Raw genomic sequence first — 18,664 nt, forward strand, 5'->3', positions numbered from 1 at the left:
TCTCCTCTGCTTTCGACACAGTCAATTATACCATCCTGCTCAATCGTCTCTGTGACAACCTGGGTATCACCGATCAGGCTCTGGCCTGGCTGACCCCTTTCCTTTGATCGACCCTCCTAGAAACAACTTGGGTCCTTCCTATCCTCTATCGCCCTGTCCATCTCAGGTGTTCCCCAGGGGTCTAACCACTCGCCCTGGCTTTTCAACCAATACCTGGCAACTCTCACCTACTGCATTTCCATTTTCTGCTCAAACTTCCAGTGCTATGCTGATGACACCGAACTCATTTTCAGGCTTTCCTCAGACTCCTCTCCTTCCCTCATCTCAGATTGCCTAATCGGCATTCAAAATTGGTGTCCCGCCAACAATCTTTGTCTAAATGCCAACAAGACAGATCCTCCTCATTGGTACACCTTCACCATCCTTTCTCACTCTCTGGCCAGCCTCCCTTGGCCCTCCCTCCTACCCCTTCCTGCGAGACTAAGAATCTTGGGGTCATCTTTGACTCCACACTTTCCTGCTCGGCACACATCTCCGACGTCTCTAAAAAGTCAAACTTCTTACTGCACCTCCTTAGAGGCACTCTGCCTTTCCTTCCCTCAAAAGCTCACCGTCTCCCAAGCTTTGGTTCTCTCTAGGTTGGACCACTATAACAGCCTCTTTCTAAATCTACCTGCTTCCACTCTCCGACCTTTACAACTAAACCAGAACAAGACTGCGAGACTTGTCCTGGGCCTCAAGCCCTGGGATTTTAGCTCCTGAGCTCTGAACTCTCTTCATTGGCTCCCAGTAGATGCAAGGATTACATTTAAAACCCTCTGCATCGTCCACAGGACTTTCTGGAGCCTGGGTCCAAAATACCTTCAACTATCCCTCCGTAAATACCTCCCCTCTAGAGGCCTTCGCGCTCCTCTACTTTTAACTCCCTTAGGGTCAGTCGTTTTTCAAAGAAACGAGCTTGGGGCAGATCTCGGTCTTCAGCTGGGGCCTCCCTTTGGAACAGCCTCCCGGCCACTTTGAAACTTGAGAATCATCTCCGGTTCCGGAAGCACCTCAAAACCTTCATCTTCGCTTCTTCCTTTGCCCCTCCTCTCCCCTGCTGATCTGTTTTCTTCTCTGCACACTGCACCTGGCCACCCTCTGTCCTTCGGGCACAGGTACCTGCTCACGCTGCCTCCCTCCTCCACTGCGTCCGGGCCACCCCTTGCACCGGGATCTGGATCTGTACCCATACAGTCCCCAATTGGTCTTCTGCACTTATCAGATATACCGTATCCGACTAATCATGCACTTGCCACTGGCTGGCTGCACTACCATTTTTCACTGCCCGTATTTATTTAGTGCACTTATTTATTTCTGTTCTCTCCTCTGTTCGGAACTTTCCATTTCTCCCCCCTCCACGCACCTTCCCCCTTTTCCATGCACTTGCGTGTTCTTAATATCACTGGGCCTAGTAAGATTGTTGTTTTTGTTCTCCCTTGTTCCCCTCCCTTTGCTTGGTAGCGCTCTGAAACACGTGTATGAGCGCGATTTAAATAAAATATATCATACCTCCCCCTCCCTTGTCTTGATGCTCCTTGAAACACCATTTGGCTACATAGGTGGATTATAAATACCCAATAAAGAAATTAGTTCCTCAGGGACATTGGGGTGTGCCAAAACATTCATGCCCAAAGGGTACAACTTCTTCAACATCCTCCTCTTCCTCAAAAATCGATCCAAAAGACCTAACAAAAGTCTCTTCAAAAGCTTGAAGGTGGATCCGAGGATGAGGTCAATAGTTTCAACATCGATGACTTTGACGTGGAACCAGTCGATAGTGAAGATGTCAAAGACTTTGGCTTTGATGCTTCCCCCTGTGGCAAACACCGTCACCGCTACGTGGGTAGCCATCTCTGAGGCCTTCTGGGTGCATGGTGGACTCCTTCGATGATTCCCCCGTCGGCTTTTGAAGGCGTGGTGCGATTGTTGGCCTTCATTGGCTCTTTCGATGGACCAGGATGCTCCGGCGTCGATAAGACACCCAATGTTTTATGACAAACTCTTCTCAATCTGCCGCCAAGGCAGACTTGTCCGGGGAACATACCTGTCTTTGATCAGGCGAGGAGTAAGATGGCGAACAATGGAGTCTCTTCTTAGATTTCCTTTGAGATAAAGAATGAATCGCTCCTAGACCTCAACCACTTCTGTCTTGAGCATTTGTTTAGCCTGTGAGGTGATTGTTCCCTTAAACTCTCATCTTCAGAAGATTTCCTTTTCGATGGAGTAGAGGACAGGGTTTTAGAGACCGACCTATGGCAAGCTTAGCCTTCCTCTCTTTTAAGGCCTTATTAGTCATCAACTGGCAGAAGCCACACTCAAAACCTTGTGCTCCTGACTAAGGCACCAGAGGCATATCCTGTGAGGATCTGTGATAGACGTTGAGCCACAGTCCGCACACCTCTTAAACCATGGTGTCAGAGTAGACATACTCGAAGAAATAGTAACTAAGCAGCAGAAATTCAAAGAAAGAATTGCTGAGGCAAGTCAAACCATTCCAAAGCGTGTTGTGCATGCAGAAAAATGGAACCAAGGTAACTGGCTCAGTGCGTGCTATTTATACCATTGTCGCGTCTAAGCGGCAGGATGGATGCCGCTGATGAACATCGATTTGATAATGCACAGAGCCCTCTTGCTGTCAAAAAAAGTTTCCAAACTGCAGGCAGAATATCGGTCTATCAAATATGAGGAATCCCTGGGAGGACACACTCCATTAGAAGAGGGAAAGTTGGACCTGGGAAAACAGCTGTGGGGTTCAGGGTTAAAGAGGGGTGGGGTAAGAGGGCTAGCCAATGGAGAGAAAAAAGGGGCGGATAAAAGGAGACAGGAAAAGGTGGTGGGAAGAACATGGAGGAGGATTATACAGGCTATGCGCAAGGTGAGCTATTGGTTAGAGGATGTGACCCTAGAAGAAAATGAGCGTGTAGAGTGATAGGGGAGAGTATGGAGTGAGTGTGAAGGTGATGGAATGAAAGGGGGAGTATGATTAAGAGGGCATGGGAGGAGTAAAAGGGGTGTGAAGAGGGAGAGTAGCCATGGAATGGAGAGAATAGTAGTGAGGAGAGTGGTAGTGAGGACAGTAGTAGCAGTAGTGAGGAGAGGGTAGAGTAGTGGTAAGATCGGTGGGTGGAGGCGAGTAGTAAAGAGAAAGGGTGAGAGGATCATCGGAGGGACTTGTGAGGGGGAGAAAGAGTGAGAGAGGAGAGACTGTGGATGGAGTAGGAGGAAGGATAGTAGGAGGAGATATAAGCGAGAGTGATCGAGAGCTATAGGGAGAGAAATCTCAAAGCATGCAAGGTCCTGATAGGGTGGGGGGAGAATGCCTGGAAGGCACAAACCTGGAATCGTACCTTGGGGAAGTGGAGTAGGAACCCCTAGATTGTTCCCAGAGAAAGTCTGGATAGATGAGGTGTTTGGCTTTAGGCCATCACTAGACAGAAACCAGCTCCTTGCGGATCGTACGTGTTACCGATCAAGAAGCAGTCCGATTTTGAGGGATGCCTTTATTATGGCGGGACTGCCCATCCTAAAGTTAAAGAAAGGGATGTCCCTTAGAGCCAGATTGCATCAGAAAAAATAAAACCTTGAAGTCTCTGCGAGTTGGTGCGTCATTGAGGCCATTTTAACAATACTTACATTGCATAAGCTCAGACCCAAATTCATGCAAAATAAATTCAAATATCAGCCTATGTGAACTGCCCACTCATCAATGAATGATCATAATTGCTAAAAGCACTTACAAAAAACTGAGGAGGCCATGACCCATCAAATCAAGGCTAGAAGAAAAGCTTGTGACCCCAATCTGACGAAGGCAAAAAAAAAAAAGCACGCCTTCCACAAATCCTTGTAACCATATCCATTTAAAAGAAAAGGGACTTTGTAGGTGTAGATTGTCAAACATTCAGTTTGCCGCATCTTGATGCCCATGGGGATTAGTTCACGCTTAATAAATAAGTTACATATCACAGTAAAATCTCTTGGCATGATGGAAGCAGGTGCGAGTAAAATGAAACTAAATGACTAGACTAGCTTAGCAAGACTGCAGATGCTTTACCCTTGATTGCAGATTTTGCCCAAGAAGTCTGACAAGGTCTCAGTTTTTGCCATTGAACCAAGATGACAGACAAGCTCAATGGAGGTCTCTACTCACAGACAGATCTATACACCCTGCCTCCTTCTGATCTTCAGTAGTGTGGTTGAAAAAAAAAAAACTTCAAACTCAGAAACATGGTACTTACAAGGAAAGCAACAGAGCAAAGCCAGCGATGTATAGGTTCCTTTGGGCCCGGAAAAGCTTCATGTGAATGTGCTCCACAGCCACAGGATTATTCTTCAGGTCCACGTTCTCGCTGACATCATACTTCTTGATCTCCCGCAGGGCGTCTATTAGATCAAGAACACATTTTAAAGTATTTTTTGGGGAGATTTGTTTCGAACCGTATAATAAGACCAGTATAATTTACAACAGAATAGGGCAATCAGACATTCATAAAACTATGGAAAGAATGCCAACAAGTTACAACATGCTGAAATGCTTTCATCATCTCCCACACATAAGGCGTTCCATGGGCCACAAATGAGTTACACACCTTACCCCTCCCGAAGGATGCTATCCATTGCAATAGGCATCACCTTAAATTTGAAGTTACAAAATCTGAAACAGTTGAGTTTTCCACCTGGTGGGAGAGAAACGGCTAAATTTCCAAAGGTCCCATGGGGGAAACTGAGTTGACACCACTAAACGTCCCTATCCCAAATATAAAGAAGGCACTAAACAATGTCTGATGGGCTTGCTGAACGAATAAAGTTTACCCAAGGTGTCTTTGCAATTCTATCTCACACAAAGCAAATAACTGAAAGCACTTTATATCGCACTTTATATTGCACCTTATTCCGAATTATGATGCAACTTAGTTTGAGGCCCTCCAGCTGCCAGCATGTTGAAACAAAAAAAAAAAAAAAAAAAAAAAAAAGAAGAAGAATCAGAGTAGAAACTATTCTTCTCTTTGGATTTAATGGATCTCCAAATGGGCATCGCATGCATACCTTCTGAATCTTAACCTTTGACGTGATGATCACAGTAAGAGCATGCTAGCGCTTAACGTTGTTGGCTGCTACAAGCCATCATGTCATTTACTGACATGCCCCCTTGAGCTGCCATTGGAGGTTCTGTATTAGAGTGAAAATTCCACTTTACATCTAAATAAAACAGAGAACTAAAAAAAAAAACAAAAAAAAAAACAAAAAATAAATAAAATAAAAAGAAGACCGATTTCATTCACTGAGGGAAGTGAGTGAATACCAAACGCTGACTGAAGCAATTGCTTCAAGGACTCACAATACATCTTGAGAAAAGTAATGTAGTTCTCTTGAAACTCCGTAAGTGCCAGACATTTCAACAAATTCAAAAGCAGCGCTCCCTCAGTGATGCCAGTAAAGACGAAGAGAGTATAACATCTTCCATCAAAAGGTGATATAGTGGGGTTCAGGAACATTAAGTAGGTAGTGTATTTAATGGCCAAGTAAATGAGAAATTTCAGAGAAGGACTAGACATGCATTCTTCATGTACATTTGGTGTATTGTGAGTAGACTAGCTAGAAAAGATGTGTGAACAATGCACACTGCACTCAGTTTTGAGAATAGCTCTGCTTTTTGGAGCTCACATGGTCGAATACATATACTGCCTTACAATAGGAGCAAGATGGGCAAGTCTTAGTTGACAACTTTCTTGGCCAGAAAAGATCTGTTGCCTGGTGATAAAGGTCTGCAATCCTTGAGAGGATTATTTATTGAATTCAGATTTTTCCATTGGCAACTAAACAACAATGACAAATTCAAAACCGCACATAAAAACCATGAACAGAAGTTAAGATTGCACAGTGTACAGGGCAATAGCCCTCCTTAAAAGAGCTCGAGACAAAATTATATAAACTGAACAGAGGAATCGATATGTTAAATTGACTGTTTAATTGAGCTTATACAGGTATCGCACCAACTAAACGCATGAACAGAAAGGTAGAGTTAACCATTACTCAAAATACCAACATGCCGGTTTCAAATTTCAGCCGTGAACATTCATTTCCTGAATTGGGTTAAATAAAAGGAAATGAGTCATGTACTTGGAGCTCCTCAAAATCGTAAGTAGTAAAAGATTTTCCACATGGAAGTTTTTAACTGAGAAACTATACAATTACTGTAAAGCAAAACTGTTTGTAATAAATATATCTTTGCACCAAGTTGGTGAAGTACAATAAAAAGATAGATTTTAGCTCTTTAGATCAGGCTTCCTACAATTACTACTGGTCCAAGACATGCATGGAGCTGTGTGGGTGAAAGCAAAACAGTTTCCTATTTTTCCTTGGGAGTATTTTTATTTCCCGTTTCTCTCTTTTGTTGTATTTGCCTATTTTTAGGGACAAAAAGCAGTTGATACCATTTACCTAGAGGGCTGCATGTACTGTTAAATCTACAATAACCACGATGAAATCTCGGTCTATAAATGAGTTGCAAATGCAATATGCTCAGGCAGATTTAAAGACCTAAAACAAACACTTAATCCAAGGTCACTTGCAAGCAACAAAGAGACTCCAGTTCTGAAGGTACCTTAATAAGCCAGACATTCAACAGAATGGCCTAAATGTATATTCGTCATAGGTAAGTGACACTCACGCTACATTTCGTAATTGGTGTAGGTGATTCTAGAGGGAAGACCCTAAAATAATTGCTGTGACCTACCAAGTACCTCAGGAATTGTGTGGCTTGACCAGATGCATGCATGAACATCCGTTAGATCTTCAGTTCACATCTATTCTTAACACAAACTTAAAACCTTAGTACAAATAAGAAATGTTGTCCACTTGGGTTTCCTTTTCCATAATCTTTTCGGATACATTTGCCAAGCATTCCAAATTTAGGAAATGATGGAAGCTCTACCTTTGCACAGAGGTGGTCTTTGATTGCGGTTTCAGAAATTGTTGAACTCATTTCTTTGACGGTTTTCTGTTTGGTCAGCTGCTCATCTGTTGACTACTTTAAGTCATGAAAGGAATGGCTCTCATCTGTACAGAATGTTCTGGATAAACTCAATATCCTTCAGCCACGCACCTTTCCAGACATAAAAGCCAACGCACATACTTCTACTGGCTGTGTTAAGCCCTTCACTGGCCAACACATGGTGTAGCCAGTGGCCATGGGAATGTGTGACCTTAGTAAAGAGTATCACCAGACAAAGTGCAGTGAGGTTATACTGAATAAGGAGAGCTAAAGCATTTATTAGTATATTGAACTCAGTCACTAAGGTTCTACACCTAGGAGACCTGGGTGACATTGCATCTAAACCATTTCCAGATGTAGACAGACATTTTGGGAGAGAAGTGTAACACCAGAACATCTAATGCTATGTAGTCTAATAGGAGGGTGCGTGCCAAAAAAGGAAAGCTTCAAAGAAACAAGTTTTGGGAAATCAAGAACTTTTTTTTAAAACATGGGGCAACAATGCCACCACTGGAATGAATGGCAGATGTTTTCAGCATTTGGTAATGAGCTGAAATTAGGTCAAAACAAATGTTAAAAAAAACACCTGCCGTCCATATTTCTTTAAGACATAAAATACCCAGAATGAAAGTTTCTAAAAGATCATAAATATGGCAAGCATTTCCAATTGCTGAGCAGGTGTTCAACAATACATTTTAAAGAAGATCTGGTTATATTAATCGTTGAAAACTTTTTTTTAAGTAAAAAAATGAAAAAAAAATCGAAGGTTTGTAAAGGAACAGGATGAACAAAACATAAGAGCAGATATTTTGGTGCGGATAAAAGTGACAATTGACTGGCAGGAAGACAGAATGCTCTCCGATGACAGACTATAACAACTGAAATTGACATTTACATTGGTCTGATCAAAGAATTCCCCCAAGACCACTGGAGTGGCAGGTTTAAGCTCATCAGCCAGGAATTCCGGCCCTGGCCTGGACTACGCAAGGATAACCATTGCCACACCACTCGTACATCTGCTGTGCACTCTCAGCATGAGTGCAAAATTGCATCTGGCCATGTGTGGCCAATTCTAAAAACGAATAGAAGGAGGACTACTTAAACTAGAAATGAAAAGCTACGTAAGATTTTAGTTGGTAGTTAAATGATTTTTCCTAAATGGGTAGATGGATGATGCATTTTTACATAACATGTCCTCCTCGGGTCAGGCAGTGATAGAGTTCCTTGCTAATGTACGCTTACCTGCAAAGCTTTCCGTTCCATCCATGACACCTCAAGCTAGTCCCGAGTTTTCCCATTGCATTCTGTGACCTGAACTTCAGTTTTTAACATTGTACATTAAGGCTTACAAGTCCCAGTAAGCAATGGGGAAAACAAAGGACTCGCTGGAGCTGCCAGACAAGGCACTGGAAAACTTGGAAACCGTGATTACTTACTGCTTTGTTGGTACCACTCAGCCAAACTCAGTGCCGCTGTGTGGGTGAAAAAGTGGCAGACTTCTTTGCCGAGTGTATTTTTTTTTACAAAAAACGAACTAACATTACACGTGTCTGCAACTTCATACTAGCCGTACTACCTTGTTATATATATTAAGACCAGTACCAAGTGTAGAAAACGCCACAAAGTGGAGCTCTGCAAATGTGCTCATCTTGAAGGAACCTTTTATGATCATGGCACAAACTAACAGTAATTACTCAAAGCAAGTTTGGATTACAGAACTCTTAAAATTACAAATGTTTTGGGATGATTCAAAGTACTCAGGTTGGGAACAGGAAATAACATTTTACTTGCAAGAGGTCCCTTTGACTCCCAAATCTGAAAAGTAGTAAATACATCACTCCTGGTTCAGAAGCACACTTGCAGCCTTGGTTGTATCCACCCATCAAGTCCACTGCACAGAACCAATCACTGTGCTGCAGACAGGAAACTGGGTTAACTTTTCTCCTGAGGTAAAAAAAATGATGGAAGTGGCGAGGTCCAGAATTGTTCACAATCATGCATGGTTTTTATTCACTGCATTGCGTGAGCGGAGATTGCAAACACTCCATTGCACCTGTGCTTCTGTACATCTGAAGCTTTGATACGCAATGGCTGGGGATTGCAAACATCGGAGCCCCCCTCCCCCCATATCTTCAACTGACCTTTCATGGATTGCCAGACATGTTTTGACTGTTGGACATAGTGTACCACCCCACAGGCATTCAATATGTCACAAGAAGGGGTTACATTTTTCTTTTGTTGGTGGACCTCCCTGGGTCCCCCCATCACAGAGCCATAGAGGAACATTCCAAGTAACTGCTTGGTTTTTAAAAAGATAGGAATCGGTGTGGAGGTTCAGATAAAGGTTTTTCTGGCCCGTTCAGAGCGCCGGTTTTTCTGAAATTTAGCCGATTAACATAGTTTTGGTAGTCATGGCTGCAAGTAAAGAAGTCCTCAATCACACACATTTGAGTCCTTTGCCACTTTTTTGCTCGTCTTTAATGGTGTCCCAAATATTGCTCTCCAGGTCTCATTGGAGCTGCATTTTGTTTGTGGCTCTCCGAGTACTATTTTGGACCCCAAAGATGGGGTTACTACTGAGGTGTCTCTCGATCTCCCTAGGTCAGCTGAAGCACACAATTATACTGCTTGGTGGCAGCCTATATTAGCCATCCAGTTACAATGCCACTTTGCATTGTTGCTCTTGAATGCGATTGGGTGGATACCAAGAAAGAACATGTAGGGTAATTTCCCCGATGTAAGCTCTGAAGAGGAGCTCAAAAGAAAAGGGTAACATGACAGCAGTTTAAATGGAAGTGTGAGAATAGTCAGAGGATAGCTGCAGGGGCTGGATGTCTGGTTCCTCTGCAATCCAGAACCATCGATTTTACCGGGACGAATACCAATGCAGGTTTTTGTGGTGACCAGAATTGGTTCAATGCAGCAATTTTGATTGGTGGTTTGGGTTTGCCCTCTACCTTCTAGTTCAGCATAAAAGTTGACACTGCACCAGGAACCTTGCCAAATGCTGGGATTTGACCCTAAAACATTCAAGAGATTGATGCTGAAATAGCCAAGTGACAACTGACCAGAGAACAGTGGAAGCTTTCCAGTCGGATATTTTTGGGATCTTGAAAACCTAAAAGCCTCTTTAATATCCAAAGGAAACCAGGTATGTTGTGCCTTTATTCTGAGCAGTGGTGGCAACCAGATCTTATCTTTAGTTTTGTGGCTCTTCAATTTTCTCCTGTGCTGCTTGACCTCTTGATCAGTCTACTGCATCGTCCTTCAGTGGCAGTCATTTCTGCGGGATCCTTTAATCAGGGATTCATTTGTGTAGTGGACTCATGGTACTATGCTGCTATCTTTGAGACCTCCAGAGGAGGGCTGGACTTCTACTGATGGACAACCTGTGACCTTTGAGCCAAACTGTCAATCTTGCTGGATCCCAGATATGCTGTTGGACAGTCGATGTTCCACTGCCTGCACTTACGTGGGGGGGTCCCTCCAACCTCAGCCGAGCATCCAGGTTGGCTCCTCTGGGTTCCGGACCTGTTTTTAGTAGGCTGCCTTTTTAACCACTGCCACTAATTCAATTAATAATGTTTTGCAAGTCATTGGTTAGTGGTTAAGGCAAACGGTCCAGGGAGAACCGGATGCTCCATGGATGTCTATTGTGTAGCACGAATACCTGCCTTAAGGATTGTAGTGCAGGGGAAACTTATCTTCCCCCTGTGGGCCATTTCTCTTAGTGTAACCCAGACACGTTGGTAGCAGGGGGACCTTGTTTTTTTTTTTAACATTTTTCGGGTGTCGTCCTACACACTTACTGTGAGGCAGCCATTTTGTAACTGCCAGCCAAAGTGAATAACTTCACTGTTTAAGCCAAGTCTTTGTGTCTCACGGTCTCTACTGGCGGCCTCCCTCCAGGGAAGGCGGAGGAAATGCCCTATATGGTCATTCTACTCATGGGCTCTGGCCAGAACCAGGGTAGAGGCCCATCTGCTTGGAACAGTTTTGGACTGGCAGGGAGTACTAGATAACCTAATCCACATAGAAACCAGAGTAATCTCACGACAGAGCTAAACTGGTTATTCAGAATTAAAAGTTGGAGGGTTCTCAGATAGGTGGGCTGGGCCGCCACCAGCCCAGGTTTCTGTATATGAACAGTGGATATGGAGCCATTGAAGAGATAAGACTACTGGAACTTGGAATCCAAGGTTTGAGAGGCCACACAGGGACACTAGGAAGCTGCTTCTGAAACAAGTGCTGCAAAGCGAAAGATTCTTTGAAACTCTGCTTTCCATTGAACAGGAAAAGCAAGCACAGGGTATCCCTCACTTAACTGTCGAGGCGAACCACCTTGCTGTCTGGAACTGTGGGTCTGTTTCTAGCCTGCACCATCATAAATAGCAAACCTTTGTGTTGCAACTTGTGCAGCAGCCAGTACTGTGCAACTTGCTGAGTGAGAACTCTGAGGGAAACCGATTCAGAGGCTCTGCAGCTCTCTGCCAGGAATAGGGTTTTGGCAGAAGCAGAAATCCTTGGTTCCCACCACAACCTGTAGACCCTTGCTGGATCACCAAGGCTGCTTCTCCTGCCTACTGAATCTTAAGAGATTCATCTCAGCAGACCCAGCCGTCAAATGAGGCTATGTCTCCATCTATGACCAGACCACTGATTCGCCCCCCAACCCCCTTCATCCCGACACTGGAAACACTTAAATAGTGCGAGCAGTCGTCCCAAACTACCTAACACTTACCAGCAGTCGTCTGTCTTCTTGGTTAGGGTTATAGAAGTTGGGCTGTATACTGCGTTTGCTGTCCCCCTGTTCACCATTGAATCCAGTAGGACAGCAGACTGCAGGCTGAGAGTCTCCTTATGTTTTGAACTACAACTCCCATGATCCCTCTCTCATCCCTGGACTTTACTGGATAGGTCCAATGGGAGTTGTAGTTGTGACAGAATGCCATCTGCCAGGGGGAAGTAGCCTGAAGGAACAAGTTACTTACCTGTAACTGTTGTTCTCCAGCATGGGTCTGGCATGGATTCACATGCTCATGAATATTCCCCGTCGTCAGTCTGGGAATCCTCGGTAAAGAAAAATCAGTATCAGTTTCGTTTCTGATCTGTCTTTCGTAGTAGTAACCAATAACTGATCTCTGCGTCATACTGACCACAGCCAATGACTGCCCTCTACCTAAGCCCCGCCTCTGGCAGCCATCTTCAGATTTGGTAGCACGTGAAGTGGCAGTATGACCAAGTGAAGAGCCGCAGAGGGGTAGGCGGGAGGGTTCGCATGTGAATCCATGCCAGACCCATGCTGGAGAACAACAGTTACAGGTAAGTAACTTGTTCCTTCTCCAGCATGGGGTCTGGCATGGATTCACATGCTCATGAATATAAGAATAAATAGCAGTACACACATGCACAACCACGGGGGGTGGCAAAAGGCTCAACATTAAGTAATACAAAAAACTAAACATTAAGCATCTCTTACCTCTTCACCAGGCTCACCTTAAGCGAACAGGTTGCGCAGCACTGCTTGGCCGCCCCTGGACTCCTCCCTGGAATCCCGATCGACGCAGTAGAATCTCGTGAAGGTGTGCATCGACCTCCACGTAGCAGCCCTGCAGATGTCCAGCAGGGACACACCAGATAAGAACGCCGTAGTAGCAGCGATCGCTCTGGTCGAATGGGCTCGGACGGCCTGGCAGCGGTCGGTTAGCCAACCGGTGGCAGTGCATGATGCAGCCGGAGAGCCATCTGGAAATAGAAGACTTCGAGAGAGCCTTCCCTTGATTCACAGGTCCAAAGTTCACGAATAGCTGTGATGTCCTCCGAAAACTCTTCGTGCGGTCCACGTAGAACTTCAGCGCTCTAGCCACATCCAGCGAGTGCAAAGTCCTCTCGGCCGGCGACGAAGGAGACGGGAAGAAAACAGGTAACACCAGGGGCTCGTTAAGATGGAAGTCCGACGGCACCTTGGGCATAAAGGAGGGGTGCGTCCTAAGCACCACCCTCGAGGCATGGAAAGTCAAGTACGGTGCTTTGCAGGATAGGGCCTGGATCTCTCCCACTCGTCGTGCGGAGGTAATGGCCAACAGGAATGCAGTCTTCCACGACACAAGCTTCATCGGTGCGGAGTGCATCGGTTCGAATGGGGGCCCCATGAGCCTGGTCAGCACCACGTTAAGTTCCCACGCCGGGGCCGGGGCCTTCACCGGCGGGAACGACCGGAACAGTCCTTTCATAAACTCTTTTGCCAGTCGATGGGACCACAGGGACGTCCGTCCTGTGGTTCTGGTATATCTGGAGATCGCCGCCAGATTAATCTTAATGGAGGCATGGGCTAGCCCAGCCTTTGCCAGCGATAGCAAGTACGGCAGCACTTGAGGGGCCGTAATCCGTAGGGGGTTGATTTTCTGTGCTCGGCACCAGATAGAGCACCTCTTCCACTTATGACCGTAGCATTTGAGAGTCGAGGGCGCCCTGGCCTTTGCAAGAACCTCTCTGCAATCGGCCGGTATATCGTAGCCTCCAAACTCTAGCGCTGCAGGAGCGAAGCCTGCTGGTTCAGCGACGCCGGGTCGTGGTGGAAGATGGCGCCTCCTTCTCTGGAGAGAAGGTCCGCGTCCGCCGACAGCTTGATGGGAGGGGACATTGACAAGTCCAGAAGGTCCGGGAACCAGATCTGCCTCGGCCACGCCGGTGCGACGAGGATCATCCTGCACCGGGACCTCTTGAGCTGGTTGATGAGTCAAAGCAGCAACGGCAACGGAGGGAACGCATACAGGTATAGGCCGTGCCAGGGGAACGAGAACGCATCGCCCATGCTTCTCGGCTGGGGAAACCTGCTGGCGAACCTCTTGCACTTTGAGTTTGTCGCTGTTGCGAACAGGTCGATTTGGGGTTTGCCCCATCGTCGGAAGAGTTGATCCACCTGATCCTGGCGCAGTTCCCACTCGTGACACGCGCGCAGCTCCCTGCTGAGCGAGTCGGCGATGGCGTTTCTTTCTCCTGCCAGGTGGAAGGGAACCAGGAACATCCCCTGAGCGACCGCCCAGTGCCACAGATCCTGTGCTTCCTTGGATAGGGCTGGGGATCTGGTGCCTCCCTGCTTCCGTATGTAAAACATTGCGTGGTGTTGTCCGTGAAGATCCGCACCACCTTGCCCTTGAGCGATGGGAGGAACGATTTGAGAGCCCAGAACACGGCTCGGAGTTCCAGGACGTTGATGTGCAGGAGCCTCTCCTCCGGGAGCCAGAGGCCTCTTGCGTGTAGATCTCCGGTGTGGGCGCCCCAACCTTCCAGGGAGGCGTCCGTCGTCACCGTCTCCTGGTACGCCGGCGTCTGAAAGTCCTTGCCCGCCGTGAGGTGTGCTCGAACGCCCCACCACTGAATCGCCCGCCGGAACACCTCGTTGAGGGACCCTGTCTTCGAAGGTGCCCGTCGCCTGCATCCAACGGGCATAGAGAAATTCTTGAAGAGGGCGCATCCGTAGTCTGCAGAGGCGCACCAGGTAGATGCAAGAGGACATCTTGGTAAAGACCCTGGGGGCCGACTTCAATCCGAACGGCAGTGCTCTGAATTGGTAGTGGCGTCCCTGGACGACGAACCTGAGGAACTTTCGGTGACTTTTGAGGATGGGAACGTGGAAGTATGCATCCTCCAGGTCCAACGACGATAGAAAGTCGCCTTCCTCCAGCTGTCCCAGTACGTGCTGGAGGGTGACCATCCTGATCTTTTGTGACCTGATGTATTTGTTCAAATGACGAAGGTCCAGGATGGGGCGCCAGCCGCCCGTCTTCTTCCTGACGAGGAAGTACCTTGAGTACACCCCGGAGCCTCTTCGGGACAAGCTCGATGGCGCCTTTCCTGAGCATCGCCCGTACTTCCAACAGCAGTTGCGGGACGTGACTTTCCTTCCTGGCCACAGGTGGAACGTGAGGGCACTTCTTCAGGAATTCGATAGAGTGTCCTCTTGCCAGGGTATCCAGCACCCAACGGTCGGTGGAGATGGACTTCCACACGCCGACGAAATTCGTCAGCCGGCCTCCCACCGGGGTGCTTCGGTGGGGGCACGAGACCACGGCCGGTTCAGTCCTGCTATGAGGTGGTGGCCTTGCCTCCCTGGCCACCTTGCCGATGGCGGTGAGGCGCTCCCTGCTTGCCGCGACCCCTGTAGGCCTCCTGAGACGAGGAGCGTGCCGCCTGGCGGTAGGACGACGAGCCACCGCTGGATCCCTTGGAGGCACCCTGTCTGCCTCCGGAGCTCCGAAAGGGCCGTCGTTGCTGAAGGGCTCCTAGGGCACGGGCCGTCTCCGTGTCCGTCTTTATGGCTTGGAGGGATTCATCCACCGCTTTCCCGAACAAGTTGCTGCCGTCGAACGGCATGTCCAACACCCTGGTCTGGACGTCCTGACGCAAGTCGGTCGCCCGGAGCCAACCCTGTTGTCGGAGGCAAACACTGTTGCCCAGCTGGCAGAACCCGGTATCGGCAATATCGGTTGCCACCGTTATGGCGTGGTCCGACGCCACCTCGCCTTCTTGGAGTATTTCCAGGGCCTCGGACCTCTTGTCGTCCAGTAGGAAGTCCAATATGGGAGCCAGCTTAAACCAGAGCTCCCTGTCGTAACGGGCCACGATCGCCAGGGCGTTGGCCGCTTTGATCGTCGTCGCCGCCGACGAAATGACCTGCTGCCCCATGGCGTCCAACTTCTTTCCCTCGCCGTCCGGCGGGGAATTCGACGTCGAGGCTCCTGACCCCGCCGCTTTCTTCTTCGCCGCCGCCGAGACGACCGAGTCTGGCGTTGGCTGGGCCCTGAGGCACAGGGGGGCGGTTTCAAGGACCCGGTACTTCTTCTCGTACCGGTCCCGTTTGGCTGGTGCCGTGGAGGGGTTCTTGAGAACCGACAGGCCCTCCTCCCAGATGTCATCGATTAGAGGCACCACAATGACAGTCTTCCTCTTGGCCTCCCGGCACTGATCGAGGAAACCTTCCTTTTTCTGCTCCTCCGGGCAGAGCTGGAACAATTCGGACGCCCTGGCGATCATGGCGTGGAATGAGCCAATCTCGTCGGGCGGCGAGGCCCGTGCGACGGGAGACGGGAGACCCGTTCCTTCGTCATCGCCGTCGCCCTCAGAACCCGTCGTCGAGCCCATCGCACCGTCATCTCTCGACTCGTGGGAGGATGAGGAGGGAACTGTAGGCCTTACGGGGGCGAGTGGAGGAGAGGGTTGGGTCCTCCGTCGTTTGTTCTGAGGACTTACCGACGGGCCAGGTTGCGGGTCCTCCGGCCTGGGCCGTGGTAATCTCGTCCTTATCTCAAAGCATAAGGACTGGATCGCAGACAAAATGGCCGCCGAGCTATCCTGAGGCCTAGGTTCCGGCTGCGCCGGGCGGGAAGGCTGCTCTTCCTCGCCATCGTTGTCTTCCTCGGTTATCTCCCGAGGATCTTCCTTACGGGATCGAACCTTCTCGAATTGGACTTCTAGATTCCTCACGGCCTCGGTCAGTTCCTCCTCCAAGGCTGACTCCGAGCTCGAGGAGGCACCGTGCCCCCCCCTCGCTTCTTCCATCATGGTGGCCATGACGATGGGCTGAAAAGAGGATTCCCTCCTTGGCGGCAGGGAAACTCTAGTCCCGGAGGCAGGGTCTCTGCCGGCTTGGCCAGAGTCGCCGCGATCGCCTCGATAGAGGTTTTTGCCTGCTGGGTAGGGGCCTTCACCACCTTAGGTGCGTCCCGGGCCTTCTCCTTGGGGGGAGGGGCGACGCCTTGCCCTCCCACTTCCGAGATCGGATGGGGCTTCTCCCGAAGCTTACCCGGGGTCTCGGACTTCCTCTTGCCCGAACCGGAGCGCTGGCTCGTGGTTGACGGTGCCGGGGAAGACGCGCCCTGCCTGGCGACCGAAGAGCCCGACCTTTCGGCGCTCCCGGAGCCAGCGGACTCGCGGCGCTTGGCCTGGTGTTGGGCACCCGTCGCGGGGGCGCCCGCACAGGACTTAGAAGCCCGCTCGGACCCTTTCTTCTTCTCACCCGTTGAGCCCTTCTCCAACCAGCTGGCGAGACGGGATCGACGGTCCCTCATGGTCCGCTCCGACAAGTTCTTGCAGAACTGGCAGTCCTTCTCTACATGAGTCTTGTCCCCATGAAGACAGTAGAGGCATCGCGAATGTTCATCTTCCTTAAACACATTCTGCAGCCCGCATCCAGGGCAGCTGCGAAACAGCTTGGGTCCGGGTGACGAACTTGCGTCCTGGGCCATCTCGAAGTAGGCCGCGAATCTTCTGGAATCCTCCAAGAAGTTGATTCGACGAAATCTTCACCCTTGAGGGGCGTAGGAAAATCCCGTAACGGGTAGCCGTTAACGGGAGTAGAAACGGTGGAGCTTGAGGCTCGATTAACCGGAAAAATGTGAAAATTCACCTGAAGAAGCGCGAAACACGCAGTAAAAGCTCGAGAGCTAAGCACGAGGACTCCCAACACTTGAACGTGCGGTAAAAATCTGAAGATGGCTGCCAGAGGCGGGGCTTAGAGAGAGGGAAGTCATTGGCTGTGGTCAGTATGACGCAGAGATCAGTGATTGGTTACTACTACGAAAGGCAGATCAGAAACTAAACTGATAGCGATACTGATACTGATTTTTCTTTACCGAGGATTCCCAGCCTGACAACAGGGAATATTCACGAGCATGTGAATCCATGCCAGACCCCATGCTGGAGAACATCGATGATTTCTAGCAATACAATTATGCTGGTAATTGTTTTTGAAAGTGGACCCCCACATCCATTATGCCAGAAAAGCATAATGCACATATAACCTCCGACCAAACCGCTGCCAGCGCAACATACACCAGTTTCCTCAGAAGCAGAATGTGAAAGTGAACTAGATAACGCTCCACCACCAACAACTGACTCAACCAGGGAAGAAGATCCCTTTCCTTTTTTAGAAGAATATCAGGAGGTACTGACTAGCCAGGACATATTCAATATTCAAACCACTTCTCCCTCAAACAATAAGCCAGCCATGTACCTCCAAAAATGGAAGCCAACTAGAACAGGAAAGAGGTAGTGGGAGCCTCAGGAGAAAACACACAAGGAGTCTTCACTCGCTCGAAAAATCCAAAACCCAAGAGGACTTGGTGGTTAATCTCAGCAACACTATATTAAAAGATCTGATCTCAGCCCTTCATTTTGTCTGACTAACCATCTGGACTTCTTCCAAGTCAATCTGGATCTCTTCAAATTTTGTCGAGTGCTCAAACTGAAAAAATATTTCAGTAAAAAAAAATAAAAAATCTTGAAACCAGTGGGTACAACCAGAGAAATACTATTGTTACTTTCAGGACAACTAGTAGAAAGTACTATTGATTTAATGAACATAGAAGAAAATGAAGATCAACATGCTATACCAACATTTGCAGAGGAAATTAATGTCGCCCTTTATCTCACCCCACCAACATCCCTCAAACCCAAATCCAAATGTAATCCTTTCTTCACAGCAGACAATGCTATAGACATTTTCCAACAATTAGTCACAAATGGCCTCCGGAAGGCTTACTTCGAAGGCATAAAGCCACCAAAACACTCCAATGTGTCTCACCAAGAAACACAAGCCATCAGAGATTTGAAAAACAACCCCGATATTAC

At 48.2% G+C, this 18,664-nt stretch overlaps 1 protein-coding gene across 2 annotated transcripts in view; it reads right to left on the reverse strand.

The window, feature by feature from the left end:
- The window catches only part of BCAP31 (B cell receptor associated protein 31), a 310,400-nt gene that overhangs the window by 135,371 nt on the left and 156,365 nt on the right, over positions 1-18,664 (reverse strand). For both annotated transcript variants that reach the window (XM_069645373.1, XM_069645374.1), the window contains exon 4: positions 4,278-4,422. In XM_069645373.1, coding sequence (XP_069501474.1) covers positions 4,278-4,422 — 145 coding nt within the window. The remainder of the gene's footprint in view (positions 1-4,277; positions 4,423-18,664) is intronic.

Source organism: Ambystoma mexicanum, chromosome 2p (genome assembly GCF_040938575.1).
Source record: "Ambystoma mexicanum isolate Mex_15411 chromosome 2p, UKY_AmexF1_1, whole genome shotgun sequence".
Lineage (NCBI taxonomy): Eukaryota > Metazoa > Chordata > Amphibia > Caudata > Ambystomatidae > Ambystoma > Ambystoma mexicanum.